At 34.7% G+C, this 15,593-nt stretch overlaps 2 protein-coding genes across 2 annotated transcripts; both read left to right on the top strand.

Annotated features, from left to right (window-relative positions):
• Positions 1-1,062: 1,062 nt before the first annotated feature.
• On the top strand, positions 1,063-3,069 carry LOC132714824 (deoxycytidylate deaminase-like; the record flags this gene model as incomplete). The annotated part of the gene is given in 2 exon segments (XM_060697745.1): positions 1,063-1,276; positions 2,827-3,069. Coding segments are annotated over 2 exon segments (272 nt in total), but the record flags the coding sequence as incomplete, so codon positions are not given.
• A 3,913-nt stretch (positions 3,070-6,982) lies between these two features.
• Positions 6,983-12,476, top strand: LOC132714821 (uncharacterized). Its single transcript, XM_060697743.1, has 3 exons — positions 6,983-7,140; positions 8,975-9,176; positions 10,667-12,476. The coding sequence occupies exons 1-3, from the start codon at positions 7,092-7,094 to the stop codon at positions 10,758-10,760; spliced, it is 345 nt and encodes a 114-aa protein (XP_060553726.1). The 5' UTR covers positions 6,983-7,091; the 3' UTR covers positions 10,761-12,476.
• Positions 12,477-15,593: the final 3,117 nt, after the last annotated feature.

The following is a 15,593-nucleotide window of genomic DNA, read 5'->3' as shown; positions in this document are numbered from 1 at the left end:
CATTCCTGCGTTACTGCACATGCACGATGATGTTTTTAAAACACGCGCTAGCACGTGTTTTCGAACCATGACATTTACCGTTGTTTTGCTGGCGGCACAGTTTTTTACACAGCGACCGGCGCATAGACGCAGACCAAGATCAGCCGGCACATCCGTGTTGTCTGGTCATAGTCATCAGTTTATATTGCGAAATTGTCCCTAAAAAATGAGTACTTTTGTCCAGACCGAAAGATGGGTCTATTTATACTAACTAGTGTGATAAGCGTTACCGAGTATTTTGACGAGAATCAAACATAATTTTTTAGCCTATTACCGTAGATGTAAACGTGATTTTCACAACGAAATACGTTAATATGTCACAATCAATTAAGGCAAGGTCATCGAAATGTAGCATTTGAGAGTCAGTTATTTTCAGCGTTAATTCTCTTCCTTAAGCTAATTGTTACAATGAAGAGCTACTTAATTAACACTTACATTTCTATAGCCACTCATTTCCGTCTATATTTAACGCGTTCATGTACATTCTCAACTTTGCATTGTCTAAAAAATTAAATGTTTATATGTAACAGGCCTTTCGAGATGAATCGGCACTGTGCTGTATTGTCACTATTTATCTATCGTTGTGTCGTGTTGCCACGCTATTGTTGTGTCGTGTTGCCACATGTGACATTCACATGACAGAACGACAAATAATAGCACTTAGACGACAATTCTTTCAGTTTTGGCTGTCCATGCCAACAAAAAAGCTTCAATATACATGTACACATATAAATTTTACAGACAGGGAATGAAGTGCTGATATTTTATATTTGAGCCGCGTCACGACAAAACCAACATAATGCGTTTGCGACTAGCATGCATCCAGACCAGCCTGCTCATCCGCGCAGTCTGATCAGGATCCATGCTGTTCGCTTACAGACCCTATAACAAGTAAATAAACTGATAGCGAACAGCATGGATCCCGATCAGACTGCGCGGATGCGCAGGCTGGTCTGGATCCATGCTGGTCGCAAACCCATTATGTTGGTTTTGTCGTGACGCGGCTCATATTCTATATTTTAGTTTGTCACTCGGAGATGAATGCCATCTTAAACAGAATTTCCTCAGATGTCCGTGGCTGTAAATTATACGTGACATTGTTTCCATGTAACCAATGTGCAAAAATTATAATACAGGCTGGGATAGCGGAAGTTGTGTATTATGACGATAAGCACGATTTTAAAATCGAAACTCAAGCTTCTAAACTTATGCTGGAAAAAGCTGGCGTTAAAACCAGGTACGTTCAGTGACCAATCTCTGACACAAGCTCAGATGTCTTTAAGTTATTCTTGCATGCGTAGCGTAAATTAGGAGCTGATCAGACTGGTTCAGTGTGCCACCCTTCACCATGTCCAAAAGATATTTGTTAACTAATTAAACTATGCCTTAAAAACGAGGTACGTTCAGTGAGTCAATTTAAACTATGCCTAGAGATCTTTGTTGAATCATTGAAACTAGCGTAAAAACTAGGTACGTTCAGGAAGTCATGTCATACAATAATGTACCGAGATCAAAAGATCTTTGTCAACTTATTACACTGTACGTCAAAAACCAGATACTGGTAAGTCAAATATAACTATGTCTAAAAGATATTTGTCAGCCAAAAGAAACTAGTGTCAGTTCAGTAAGTCATATTTTACCCTGTCCAAAAGATCATTGTCAACTTAAGGAAACTTTTGTCAAAACCAGGTGCGTATAGTACGAAATGATACTGTCGCTTAAAGAAATAGATATTGTAAATAGCGTAAAACTATGTACGGTTTCACTATGTTCAAGATCTTTGTAAACTTATTGAAACTAGCATCTGAACAAGGTGTGTTCGATGAGGCACATTTTTTGCCTAGTGTTATAACAAGGTGAGTCCAGTGAGGGATATTTTACTGTATTCAAAAGATCTTTGTTAACAAATTGAAACTAGCATTAACACTAGATATGTAAAATAAGGAACATTTTACTGAATCAAAAACATCTTTGTAATTTAATTGAAACTAGCGTCAATATCAGCTACGTTCAGTGACGCACATTTTACTGTACCCGAGGTCTTTGTCAACTTATTTAAACTAGCGTCAAAACGAGGTACACTCAGTAAATGACATTATATATTATGTCCAAAAGATCGTTGTTAACTTTTTCAACCTAGCTTCAAAACCAGGTACGTTTTGTAAAACGCATTTAATTATGTTCAAAACTTACTTAATATCATCTCATTGAAATCCAGGGAAAAAAATACCATGTCTAAAACAACTATCGATGTCGTCAGAATATGGAAGGCTATTTCATTTTGCTCCAAAAAGAGGAGCACTTGTCAATCCATCGAAACATTATTTAAATGTTATTATCATATGCTATATCTAAAAGGCTTACGTCACAACCACAGATATTAAAATGTCCTAACAAAATGCCAGCTTTTACATATGAAACGAATCGTAGGGCACAAGAACATTTAAACTAAGTAACCATAAAATCCTAAACGGAAATCGAAGGTCACAATGCGTATCTATATCGTTGCCCCATTGGGGAATAGGGACTCATTTTACACATGAGCGGGTTATTCTCTGCTGAAAACAAATCTGCAATGGACAGGAATCAAAGAAATGTTCCGTGGATGTTCCGTGTTTAATTACTTCCTTTGCATATTTATATGGCATTCCTCTATTCATCAGAATGAACTTGTGTTCAGCAAAGAATGACCTTTGCATGTGCGAGAACGGTACCTTTGACTGCATAAAAAGGGTGACGAAATGGATATGAAACATTGATTTTAAACGCTATTTATCTATATTTCAGACGATACGAGCCAACACAACTGGAATTCAGAATTGGACAGATAGAAAGTAAACTGTGATTCCACAAAAACACACACAGAAATATAGAAAACGATACAAGACTAGAGGCCAACTAAATATTTAATTATTTTGATTGGTGGATAAATATTCGGTATTTACACAAGTTTTTATTACAATAGATGTGCTTATATGCAGAAAAACAACAACCTTTTATGATGAAAATTATACGAAATTTTACTACGTTTTTCATAGTTTCTTTTTTTTTGTATATAAAGATGATGAGACCAATTGGTTAAACATTTGTGAAAATACATGGCTAAATTTATAAAAATAAAATGAGGCTCGCATTATATGACTAATTTCAAACCCGGTCTTTACATTTAGTATAAAACCTACCCTCTATTTATCACACTGAGATGTGAGAAAAATGTGGATATTTTCACTTCGATGTGTGATAAAGCACACGAGAAAAAAAACAACGAAACATATATTATTCTCTTATTAGAAGATTAACATTGAAGCGCAGGAAAGTGACACACGTCAAGAACATGACGCCAGACGCGGCGCAAATAAAAAAAAATCATGTACGGATTTTTCAACAAATAAAATTAAATGTAAAAAATAAAAAATTCTACAAAACAACAATTTTTCTTCAAATTTATATGTTAGGCCATGTAAACTCGATTTTGGCTAATTTCAGGTATTTTCATCATTTTCTGTTAACCCATTACCCGATATACACGCCTTTTAACGCCTTTTTCACCCCTCCCCCTTTTTGTTGTTGTATCAAATGGTAAAAAATGCCTTATTTAGGCCTTCAACACTTGTTTTTGTTTGACAAAAATTTTGTTTAAAAAAAAGTGACCACTTTTTCGGCGCGGCTCCCAACCAAAAGAAACATCAAGGGTTGCCAGAAGGGGGATGTGCCCCCTTCTGTTTTTGGGGTTTGAAGGTGGGGCGGCAGTCCCCCTCATCGCCAAGAAAATTTGGACTTGTGAGAGGCTAAAAATGACCACAAATAATAGAAAATACTAAAACAATATGGTAAACCGCAAAGGTTGCACTGTAGGTACTGGAACTGAGCAAGAGACTTGGTCCACCGGAAAAGTTGCACTGTATGTACTGCTTAATTCTGAGTAAAAACGATTGGTCTACATGTTGATTGAACTGTGGCTTCTGGTACTAAGCAAGACGATTGGTTCGTCATGTAGGTTGAACTCTATGTACTGGTACTGAGCGAGACGTCTGGAGCAGCTTAAAGGTTGTACTATAGGTTTTGGTTCTGAGCAAGATGATTGGTCCATATGTAGACTGCACTGTAGAGCAAGACGATTGGTCCATCATGTAGGTTGCACTGTAGGTACTCGTACTGAGCGAAATCGCCATAAAGAAATTTTATCGAATTCCTACGCGTCCTGAACACCAATACAAACAGCAAATGCAAATCAATAAATGAGCCGCGTCACGACAAAACCAACGTAGTGGGTTTGCGAACCAGCATGGATCCAGACCAGCCTGCGCTTCCGCGCAGTCTGATCAGGATCCATGCTGTTCGCTTACAAACCCTATATCAAGTAGAGAAACAGATAGCGAACAGCATGGATCCTGATCAGACTGCGCAGGCTGGTCTGGATCCATGCTGGTCGCAAACCCATTATGTTGGTTTTGTCATGACGCGGCTAAAATGGAACTTTCATATACAAAACGTAACGAAATAATAGTGTATGGTTATTGTCCAGGGGCATTATATATACTTTAGAAATATATGTATCTTGATTGGCATAAAAATGCATTTTTATTCATGCAAACAGAACAGAACAGACACCGGTGGAACAGAACTTTTATTCAAGAATACATAGAACACCATCTCACAAAATATGTCATCTTTACATAATATACAAAATCGAATAACATGTTGTACTCATAATAATAAAATAAATATAATATAATTACATGTATACATTTTACTACCAATTATAATATAATTATACATTTTACTACCACATATAATATACTTAAACATTTTACTCGCAAATATAACATAATTATACATTTTACTACCAAATATAATATAATTATACATCTTACTACCAAGTATTATAAAATTATACATTTTACTACTAAATATAATATAAATATACATTTTCCTACTAAATATAATATGAGCCGCGTCACGACAAAACCAACTTAGTGTTCGCCAATTTTTTTAAGCCAATCACCGACGAGGATTTCTCAAATTTTCAGGTTACAAATCTTAATAGAACAGATTTCATTTAAACTGGACGTTTTATATTATAAAACGCAAGTGGGCGGAGCACTAAGCCGGTTAGAGTGCATATTGGATGTTCTTCGTAAATAAGAAAGCTACAGTCGCTTCGCAAGCTCCGCTCCTTTTTAGCTTTCTTATTTACGAAGAACACCCAATATGCACTCTAACCTATACATAATGCGTTTGCGACCAGCATGGATCAAGACCAGCCTGCGCATCAGCGCAGTCTGATCAGGATCCATGCTGTTTTCTTACCAACTCTTTTACAAGTAGAGAAATTGATAGCGAACAGCATGGATTCTGATCAGACTGTGCGGATGCGCAGGCTGGTCTGGATCCATGCTGGTCGCAAACCCACTATGTTGGTTTTGTCGTGACGCGGCTCATATAATTATACATTTTACTACCGAATACTACTATAATATAATTACAGGTATCTATTTTACTATCAAATATAATATGATCATAATTTTACTACCAAATATAATATAATCATAAATTTTACTACCAAATATAATATAATTATACATTTTACTTATAAATAAAATATGATTATACATTTTACTTCTAAATATAATATAATTACAAGTAAACATTTTCTACCAAACATAATATAACTAAACAGTTTTCTACCAAATATAATCATTTTGAATCTAAATGAAAAAAATGGCGCGCGCAACATACACTTGGAAGGATACGCAACTGTGCTGCTATCATTTCAATACATAAAATATCACCTACAGTATACAAATCTACATAGCATTGAAGCATTACCACTTTATACAGAGTAATAAGAAACATGTATACATAATAAAAACAATTTAAAAGAATAAGTTATACATGATTTATTACCCCCACTGACCTTCAATTCACAAAAAAAAGTCTAATAACACTAATTCAGAGAACTCCAAGAAATCTAAGAATAATAAAATAGAGAAATACAGAATCCCTAAAGAAAGTCCAAAACCTAAGAATACTAAAACCACATAAAGATCGAAGCTTATACATGTTTATAGGTCTATGTTATAATTGTTTGTACATATATCACTTCAGTTTATAGGCTCGTGAAAATTATGTTTTACCGAAATTTATATAGAGAAAGAACAAATCGCGGTGCAAACAAATGACCAAGCCACGCGGAAATCTCCTGGACATATTGCTTGGGTAAGGGCTTTAGACCTTATAATGTTCAAAGTAGACCCTCCAAAGTTGTACAAAATCGAATTTGCAACGATATTGGGCGAATGGTTTTTTCCACAGTTGACACGAGAAAATGATGCATATTATGTAACGATTATTGATTGATTTATAAGCCTGCCCCAACAGTATATAAGACATCTGTGACATAACATTGTACGTGTTCTCAGGTTGGATTTACATAAAATTTTGTATATGTGCATGCCTCGCGGGCTTTTAAATATTAAGCCTTAATGGATTCGAATGAAATGTGTTCAATACAATTAGATTGAATGATTCATCTTCTATCGGATAATGCAAGATAAAAGTTGTCCGATCTATCGATTCAACAATTAAATAATACATTTTAAGTAAAAACTAAAACAAAAATGCTAAAAATGAATCACTATTGAAACCGGACATATTATAGATAAAGATACATTATTCAAATCATGTGTTCTTTCCTGTATTTTGAAATAAGTATTTTCCGAAAATAAGAGGCGTTCATGCGTTCCGAAGCTGTTTCTTAACAAAGTCATTTATCGATTTAAGAAGAAAATGAAAGGAAAATAAACAATAATACGCTCTAGAATTGGAGAGGATTTTTATTTACTGAATAAGAAATGTTTTAATGCATCGTTATCAAATATACATGATCAAAATGACTTTTTCGAAGTGAATTGAATTGATAACAATAGCTATATAGTGTCCGTTATTGATGCTTATCAAAACACCCTTCACGGGCCTCTTCAAATGATTGTTACTCACAGTAAGCCAAACGGCATAGCGTAGACGATAGTGATAGTGTAAATACCGTGAAAATGCTTAAGTTGTTGTTGATTATCGGTGTTGTTTTGTTTGTATTATCAGGTAATTATTCTTTATATAATTATGCATTGATTCTTTTTAAATGTAAAAAATAATTGTATATTTTATAAATAATACGTTATTACACAGGTTAAGTTTTTTTTTAATTTTCTTCTCCGACGGTATCAGAAAACAAGATACGTAGTATGTAAACACGATTGTGTACATGTATGTATTACTTTAAGGACAATGTCCTGGCTTAAAAACAACTCTTGTTTTGTATGTCATTGTTGTTACTTGTAATTAATTACAGTTTACATTCTTAAGGGCATTTTTGAAGGTTAAATATGTTTGGTTAAAGTAACACGCCCCCAGTTTTGTGCTAATCATTTCTGTTCTATATATAGTTATGATGTTGTTTTGATAACGAAATCCAAAATGCCAAATAGTTTGTGTTTAAAGTGAATTGGTCTGTAAAACAATGAATAAATACATTGATAATTTGATAGTATTTAGTATTAAATATGACAACAAACCACGTGCGAATTAAACATGAAAGTTGTTGGCAAGCGGAAAATAGATGTTACAATATCAAATATATTCATAGAACAGATAAAAAATTGTTCTAGAACAAAATAATATTTTTTATCAGATAATTAATGATCATTCTAAAACACTTAGATCTAGAATTTTATCAACACTTTTTATGCAGCATCTAGTAAGAATATCCAAATGAAACATTTCTATTGTTTTTGTCATTATTTGAAATACTAATGGCAAATGTGCCTTGTAGACCAATCCACTTTAATGGCGGTTGACCTAGCCGCCCACAGGGCACAAAAAACAGCTTTCGCATTAAATCTAGACATTTAAAACGTTTAGAAACTTTTGAAAGAGCTTACTCTTACAAAAAAATCAGATCCAAAAAGAAATCAGATTTTTTTGGTTTACCAGTAGACTAGTAAAAACTACCTGCCAGGTATTTATAAACTTGCAGCAAATGCAGGAATATCCCTGGCTGTGTTATTGTTGGGGGTAAAGTTATGACTTGTAATTATAACATTTTTCATCAATTCTACAATTTTATATACGGATTGCGAAAATATCTCTTAAACGCACATTTAAACCTAATATTCGTTTTTTAAAACGTTTTTTTTAAAGCTATTTATTTTTCAATGAACTAAAAGAAGATAATCTGATACAGCAATATCAGCCATTTTAATGGCATTGACTGAATCTGGGGGCACGCTTCTCTAAGATTTAGTTGATGTAAATTAGATACGAGATAAACACACACACGACTTATCTTTGAAGCAATCGTTCATCCTTGAGTTTTTATCATAATTAATTTATACATTAACGCTCAAGAAACAAAAGAATGGCGGTAGATCTTGTAAATGTGTAGGCGTATTGTTGGGCGTTTAAATTGTATATATTGTTTAATTGTTAGTTTTGCAGATGTATGGCTACCTCCTCCTCTTTATATTGTTTCAGGTTATTACATGTATATTTGTTTGTGTATACATTTAGGTTCTCATTGGCCGACGTACAATGACTTACTTTTGATTAAGAAATACATATCTTTAGCTAATACTCCGTGGCAATCTTTCAAAATTAACCCTGACATGACTGGGGTCCGTAGTTGCATCTTCTCGTCTCTTTCCGTCAAACTTCGGCCGAGATGTTCAGAATGATGCTTTTTGTGCCTGGCGCTCATTTCGACAACATACATACATAGTTTTCCAGATAATTATGGCATGTGTGTTATCGAGTTCAATAATGTTGATATTCCATTGCGTTCGCCTGTAGCAGTATCAAATACAATCTATATCCGGATCAATAGCGCATATGTCCACCTCATACAAAGTTCAACTGTAAAGATTGTTTATGTTGACAGGTCAGGGCTCAGAAGCCGCGGACTGCTGTGGAAGTTACACGGACATTTCCGGAGAAAAACATAAAGCGGAACTATGTCCAGATTACTGTTGCCTAAAAATAGGCATTGCATATAAAGGATGCTGCGACGATTCCAGCAGGCAGATACCTGCGACTAAGAACCAAAATGAAGATTGCGTTAAAGACTGGCTTAGTCAGCATATGTAAGTATTAATTTTGGTACTTAAAGTTTTCCTATCCGTCAGTGACTCGAAGAGATAAAAAGGGCAGCGGTGGCCTAGTGGTTAAGGTGTTTGCCTTTCAACCCAGGGGTCATGAGTTCGAACCATACTCGGGTCACGAACATGTTACTTCATATGACAGTACTGACTGGTTCCATGAAGCGGACTCGAAAGTGATTAATATAAGTTGCAAGAACTTGTTTCGCAATCTTAATTAAATAGGTTTTAAATTAAACTAATATGCTCTGTCTATTGCTATACTTTCGTAACTTTCAATTTCTATAATACAAATCTTCAATCATGAAACTATGGGTTTTGAAAAATAGATTGAAGAAACCTTTCACACGTCTGCTCCAAACAGGAAACGAAAAAAAGTTTGTTACAAAAATACTGACTTAAATGTATATAAATAGAAGAACGTGAAACTATGGTGGCGGATTTGGAACACTTTTGTGCGTCGTGTTGTCGCTAGCGACAGCACAACAAAGTGCCAAATGGACTGTCGTCTTGTCGTCCTGTCGCTAACGAAACACGCAAAACGACGCATTGTCGTGCGGCGTATTGTCGCGATGTCACATTGTCGCTGGGCTCAAATCGAACGATTGCCTTTTTGTATATATACATAAGCCAAGTGATAAGGCGACAACGCGCCGCAAGACTACGCACTGTTTGGAGTGCTTCGCTAGCGACAGAACGACAGTGCGACAACGCGCCGTTTGTTGCTAGCGACAAGACGACAATACGAAAAGGCAATAACGATATAGGTTGTGTTGTCGCTATCGACAACGCAATGCGCAAAGTGTACCAAATCATCCATTATATGAAACGCTTCTTTTATAATTTACATTGTATTAAAAAGAAGCCGTTTTCTATGGAAGCTGATCTTGTACTTTGCGCGTTGCGTTGTCGATAGCGTTGTCGCGATGTCGCATTGTGGCTTGGCTTATAAGCCAATCCTTCGATTTGACCCAAGTGACAATGTGACATTTGGAGACAACGCGCCGTTTGGTGTACATCGTTAGCGACAGGACGAAAGTCCGACAACGCGCCATTTGGCGCTTTGTCCTGTTGATGCTAGAGCCAACACGACGCACAAAAGCGTTCCAAATCAGCCACCATAGTTTTCAGTGTAAAATACAATTTTGACCGTTTGACCGTGATAGAAATGAACTAGTTACATGTAAATAATTATTATAGAAGATACATGTACCAGAGCGAAAGAAGTGTACGAAAAGAAAGGAAAAATGAAACGATTTTTAAAAATTGGTTTTGTCCTGATTAAATTGATTCTTTCATGGTAACATCTATTTAGCTTTTGATCTATATGCAGAAAGCGCATGCGCAAGATATTTTCCGCGTTGATATGGAATTAGAGTAGAGTAAATAGTTTATAGTCATACAAAATTGATTTGTAAAGTGAAAAACAATAACAATAAATAAAAATGAATATGCATTTTTTTCTTTTATTACAGATGGGTCCCGATTGTTTGTGGCATAGTGGGATTGCTGATTATCATCGGTATTGTCGTCTGCTGCTGTTGCTGCTGTGGTTGTTGCAGACGATAAGTTGCAGAAGATACGTGTCAAAAAATAAAATGAGCCACGTCACGACAAAACCAACATAATGGATCTGCGACCAGCATGGATCCAGACCAGCCTGCGCATCCGCTCAGTCTGATCAGGATCCATGCTGTTCGCTTACCAATTCTATTACAAGTAGAGAAACTGATAGCGAACAGTATGGATCCTGATCAGACTGCGCGGATGCGCAGGCTAGTCTGGATCCATGCTGGTCGCAAACCCATTATGTGTGTTTTGTCATGACACGGCTCAAATACTGTTTATAAAAATCTGCAACAGAACTGCTGACAATAGTTTTTCACATATGCCTTACATGTAAACATTCCTAAATTTGCCGAAGAAGTGGATGATTTTTGGTGCACTTTAATGACGCTGAGCCATTTTTCATATATTTATATTATATAGATTATCTGAACAAATGACATGATAGAGACTACTGTAAACTTCATGGATATTGTATGCATTGTGTTTATATTATATTGTGGTGGGAAATTGTTTTTTTATTTTATGGTTGAATATCGTGTAGTCATATACATGAGTAGTTTTATTAAATTTTAATTTAATAAATAGTAGAATAGACTATTAGATTGTATATAATTATCATTTAGTTTCGTTGAAAGGTTACTTGGATGTAAAAGATACGTTTTCGGGTTGTTTAAAGCAGCATGCCTCCAGATTCAAGCTTATTAAAAAAATTAAAAAAAGGAAAATGTATTAAAAAGTAAAATTATATACAGTATAGGTTTAGGTAAATATTTGTTTTATGCTACAAAGCATCAAATTGAACTACTTAATGCTTTGTAAATCAATGTATAAATTTGTCTCGTTATATTTGAAAATGATATTGTTTATTCTTGAAATTACTTGATAATGTGTCAATTATGAATCACTGCTAAATGCAATCTCAACACAGCATATAATTAATTTTAAAATTCACTTTTAATATCTTTAAGAATGTAAAAGCTTTTTCATAGCTAAGCTTACTTTAGTACTAAATGCTGTTAACGTTAATGTTAACGTTCATTCTCCAAAAATATGTAAATTGAAAATTTTGTGCCACAACTTTTGTTCATGTACCATGATATCGTGTTTCATTGTGTGTAAAATGACTATATGTACTGAAAGTTTACGTCAATAAATTATCTATCTTTATAAGTGAACAAAGAAAGTTAATAACACATTTGAAACGTCAGCTTCAGTCCACGTAAATTATCAAGTAAATGTCAAAATATACAAAAAAGCCCTTAATCCGTGAGTCACGCAGTAGAAATGGGGTGATAATTACTGCTAAATCAGTCATTCATTGCATGTAACATGTAAATTGTTAAGTTAATTATAAATATTTCCACTTCTCTTATAATCTTAGCACATTTTAATTAAGGTTGATTTTCTTTAATTTTTTGAGCTCATATGGAGGCATGTATCTTTACGTTTTAGCTAAGTAGGACCATTGGTCTAAATACTATTACAGTGATAACGAACGCTTCAGTCTTGTGAAATTTCACGTCTGTAACGTCGATTTGAATAATCGTAACGTTTATATTTTCTATTTACACGGCTATGCACAGCAAAATTGTAAATTATTTTCTCTTTTTATAACCAAAATAAAGAGGTATTTGTACATTATCATCAATTCGTTATAAAAACTGTTGACAGTTTATATGGCCATATATGAATGGGTTTATGTTTAACTTATATAAATCGCGTCTTGGGCCATTGGTTAAATGGTTACAACTACATTGTATTTACAGGAAGCTTTCATCCCAGGTGGCATAAAATAGATATTTTTAAATAAAACTAATCGCTTACGATTGGCAATATTACCTATCAAAACTAAATCGCTGTTACTATAATAATAGACAATTTGGGGAAAAAACGTATACATGTATAAAGTCTAAGGTATATATCATGTGTTCGAACAAGAATAACTGCGAAATCTATGCAAAAGATTTGTCCTGCTTTAATTTAAAACAAACTTTTACGAAAGTGAAGTATTTTCAATATCGGCATAGTAAAAAAAATTAGTAAATGCATTGTACAGTAGACTGGTAAAACTGGACAGATGTGCAGACTGGCATTGTTCTTGACTGGTGGAAGAGGCCAAGATAATTACTTCCGGTTCCAACAGGTTAAGTGTAAAACAACGTTCAAAGTTGTTTTTTTATGGTTGGTAATGAATCAAAACCTGTCATGGAGACATAAGCTGGACAAATGAGCCGCGTCACGACAAAACTAACATAATGGTTTTGCGACCAGCATGGATCCAGACCAGCCTGCGCATCCGCGCAGTCTGATCAGGATCCATGATTTTCGCTATCAGTGTCTCTATTTGTTAAAGGGCTGGTAAGCGAACAGCATGGATCCTGATCAGACTGCGCGGATGCGCTGGCTGATCTGGGTCCATGCTTGTCGCAAACGCATTACGTTGGTTTTGTCGTGACGCGGCTCATTTTTTGATTTTAATTTGAGGTATATTGATGAAGAAAGACTTTTTTCCTTCCAAGTGTTTAGTTTGCATGCATTTTATAATACTGAATGACACAATCGGGATAACTGAATAACTTTGCCGATATGTCACTATATGTTGTTGTTTTTTTTATTGCATAATTGTTTTATATTCAGAACTGAATGCATTTTTATATTCTGTAGAGCGAAAAATAATAAATATTAAAATGGCAATATTTGCACAAATTGTTTTGCTCATATCTCGTCGAAATTTACATTTTAAAATTGTTTGATGAAGTTGTGTTAATCTCATTCCTTGTTTAAAAAAAGAGATTTGTAATGTCAAAATAGAAAAATAATAAAAGTGTGCATTACCAAAATAATATTCTGTCGTTAGAGAGAAACTTGAAAATAAAACAGTCCAGAAAAATACTTGTACAATGTGTAGAAAATCTTGTAAACGTTCTGTCAGTTTTTTCGGTCTGACCAAACTCATTACAAGACCAACTCGCTAATTAGACCAGATATCCGAAATCCCTTCGGTGGTCTCATTAGTGAGGTTTCACTGAATATTCAGAATGTGAAGGGTTTTACATGTCTTTGAAGATTCCAAAGCGATAAAGGTGGCGGCATTGCCGAGTGGTTAACGCGTATAGGAAATATAATCTATATAATGATCGCTAGTCTCATGGGTTCAAACCCTGACATGGGCAAGTCGTTGTTTCCTTGAGCAAGAAACTTTACACCCATTGCTCTGTACTGGTTGGTTCCAGGAACGGATTCAAAAGTGTGTTTACAAGCTAATAGCTTCCAACACAATCGAACTAAAATAAATTCTGAATAAACCCAAAGCGATATAGATAATTGCGAAGATAAATAATTTGCTACATTTGATTTTTATGGATAATGACTAAGTTCGCTTTTTTATCATAATGTTAGTAAGTTGTAAGCCGACATTTTAAGAGAGCTAAATGGCTGATCATAAGCTTTATCATTTGGTCACTTGATTCAACTAAATACGAGTATTTGTTAAGATTTTTACAATATATTTTCAAATTCCATTATGAATCAGTCCTTATTACTGGTTGAAATATAAACGGAAATTTTGTCAGGGAAGAAATTCAACAAAATGTGAATCCCCCCAGTGGATGATGTGTCGTTTGAAGATATTTGAGCCGTGCCATGACCAAACCAATATAGTGGGTTTGCGACCAGCATGGATCCAAACCAGCATGCGCCTCCGCGCAGTCTGATCAGGATCCATGCTGTTCGCTATCGGTTTCTTTACTTGTAATAGGGTTTGTAAGCGAACAGCATGAATCCTGATCAGACTGCGCGTATACGCAGGCTGGTCTGGATCCATTCTGGTGCATGTTATAATATCAAGATTTGATAACTCTTTACATGTTTATTCGTACAGTAAATGATATTACTTCCCTTTACTTGATATGCATTAATGCTATGTTATATATATGATAATGCCGGGCAATCTTTCGTAACAACATGTATTTAATGGTTATAATAAATAGTAGAATAGTTTGAATCTTGTTATCATCCATACAACATAACAGTGCAGGAACTGTTTGCAAAAAACAAAGCAGTTTAATAGATCAAAAAACGGGATTGAAATTTGGCAGGATTAACCAAAAAGATTAAAAGTAGAAATTCTTGCGCCTTTTTTCACTATTTCGCAGCCTCAGACCCTGTTATAATCATCAGAGCCTGGCATAAAAATCAAGTACATAAAACGTGATAATAGGTGATGTCCGCCTGTTATCATAAATTCTCCCATCGCGGAATTTAATTACATATTATGTCCGTGTTACAATATTTTTAGGGTAAGTAAGTCAAATAGAACGCATGACATTACTTTAACATGCTAAAATGTCGCATTATATCTCATTTACGAATTTACAAAACATAATTTATAGAAATAGAAGTAACATGGAATCGTATAGATCTGTCCCCTTCCAGAGTATTCCTAACGGAGCGTATTATATTAGGTCAAACTCCCATATTTCAGGAAATTGAACATGGAGATTTACAATAGAAAAAAATCGAAATGCTATTCGACCTCTTAGGCCTATGTTAATTGTTCTTCGATAGAACTTTACCAATCCATCTATTGTCATTTTTTTTTTTGAGACAGATCAAATATTTCAAGACATGGGTCCAAAGTTACCTGATATTGTCTTTATAAATTTGCGTAATGTTAATATATCACTCAAACTTCTTATCCCTGAAATATATATTTTTGTCATCACCGCAGCTATTACTATCTATTTATCTCTGAATACTACCAACCCCTCTTACGAGTGTTATAGGCAGGAATTTAGTGCACGTCGGATTGTAAGTAAAAGGTGAAAAGAAAAG

The sequence above is a fragment of the Ruditapes philippinarum genome, unplaced genomic scaffold (genome assembly GCF_026571515.1).
Source record: "Ruditapes philippinarum isolate M1 unplaced genomic scaffold, ASM2657151v2 ctg1883_1_1_1_1, whole genome shotgun sequence".
NCBI classification, from domain to species: Eukaryota; Metazoa; Mollusca; class Bivalvia; order Venerida; family Veneridae; genus Ruditapes; species Ruditapes philippinarum.
Note: the sequence above shows the minus strand (reverse complement) of the source record. Positions and strands in the feature narration are given on the sequence as shown.

Excerpts from the sequence above, each read along its gene's own strand:
- LOC132714821 (XM_060697743.1), top strand. The coding sequence starts at position 7,092 with ATGCTTAAGTTGTTGTTGATTATCGGTGTTGTTTTGTTTGTATTATCA. Across the intron at positions 7,141-8,974 it reads TGTTTTGTTTGTATTATCAG|GTCAGGGCTCAGAAGCCGCG; the intron begins GTAATTATTCTT and ends TTATGTTGACAG. Across the intron at positions 9,177-10,666 it reads GACTGGCTTAGTCAGCATAT|ATGGGTCCCGATTGTTTGTG; the intron begins GTAAGTATTAAT and ends CTTTTATTACAG.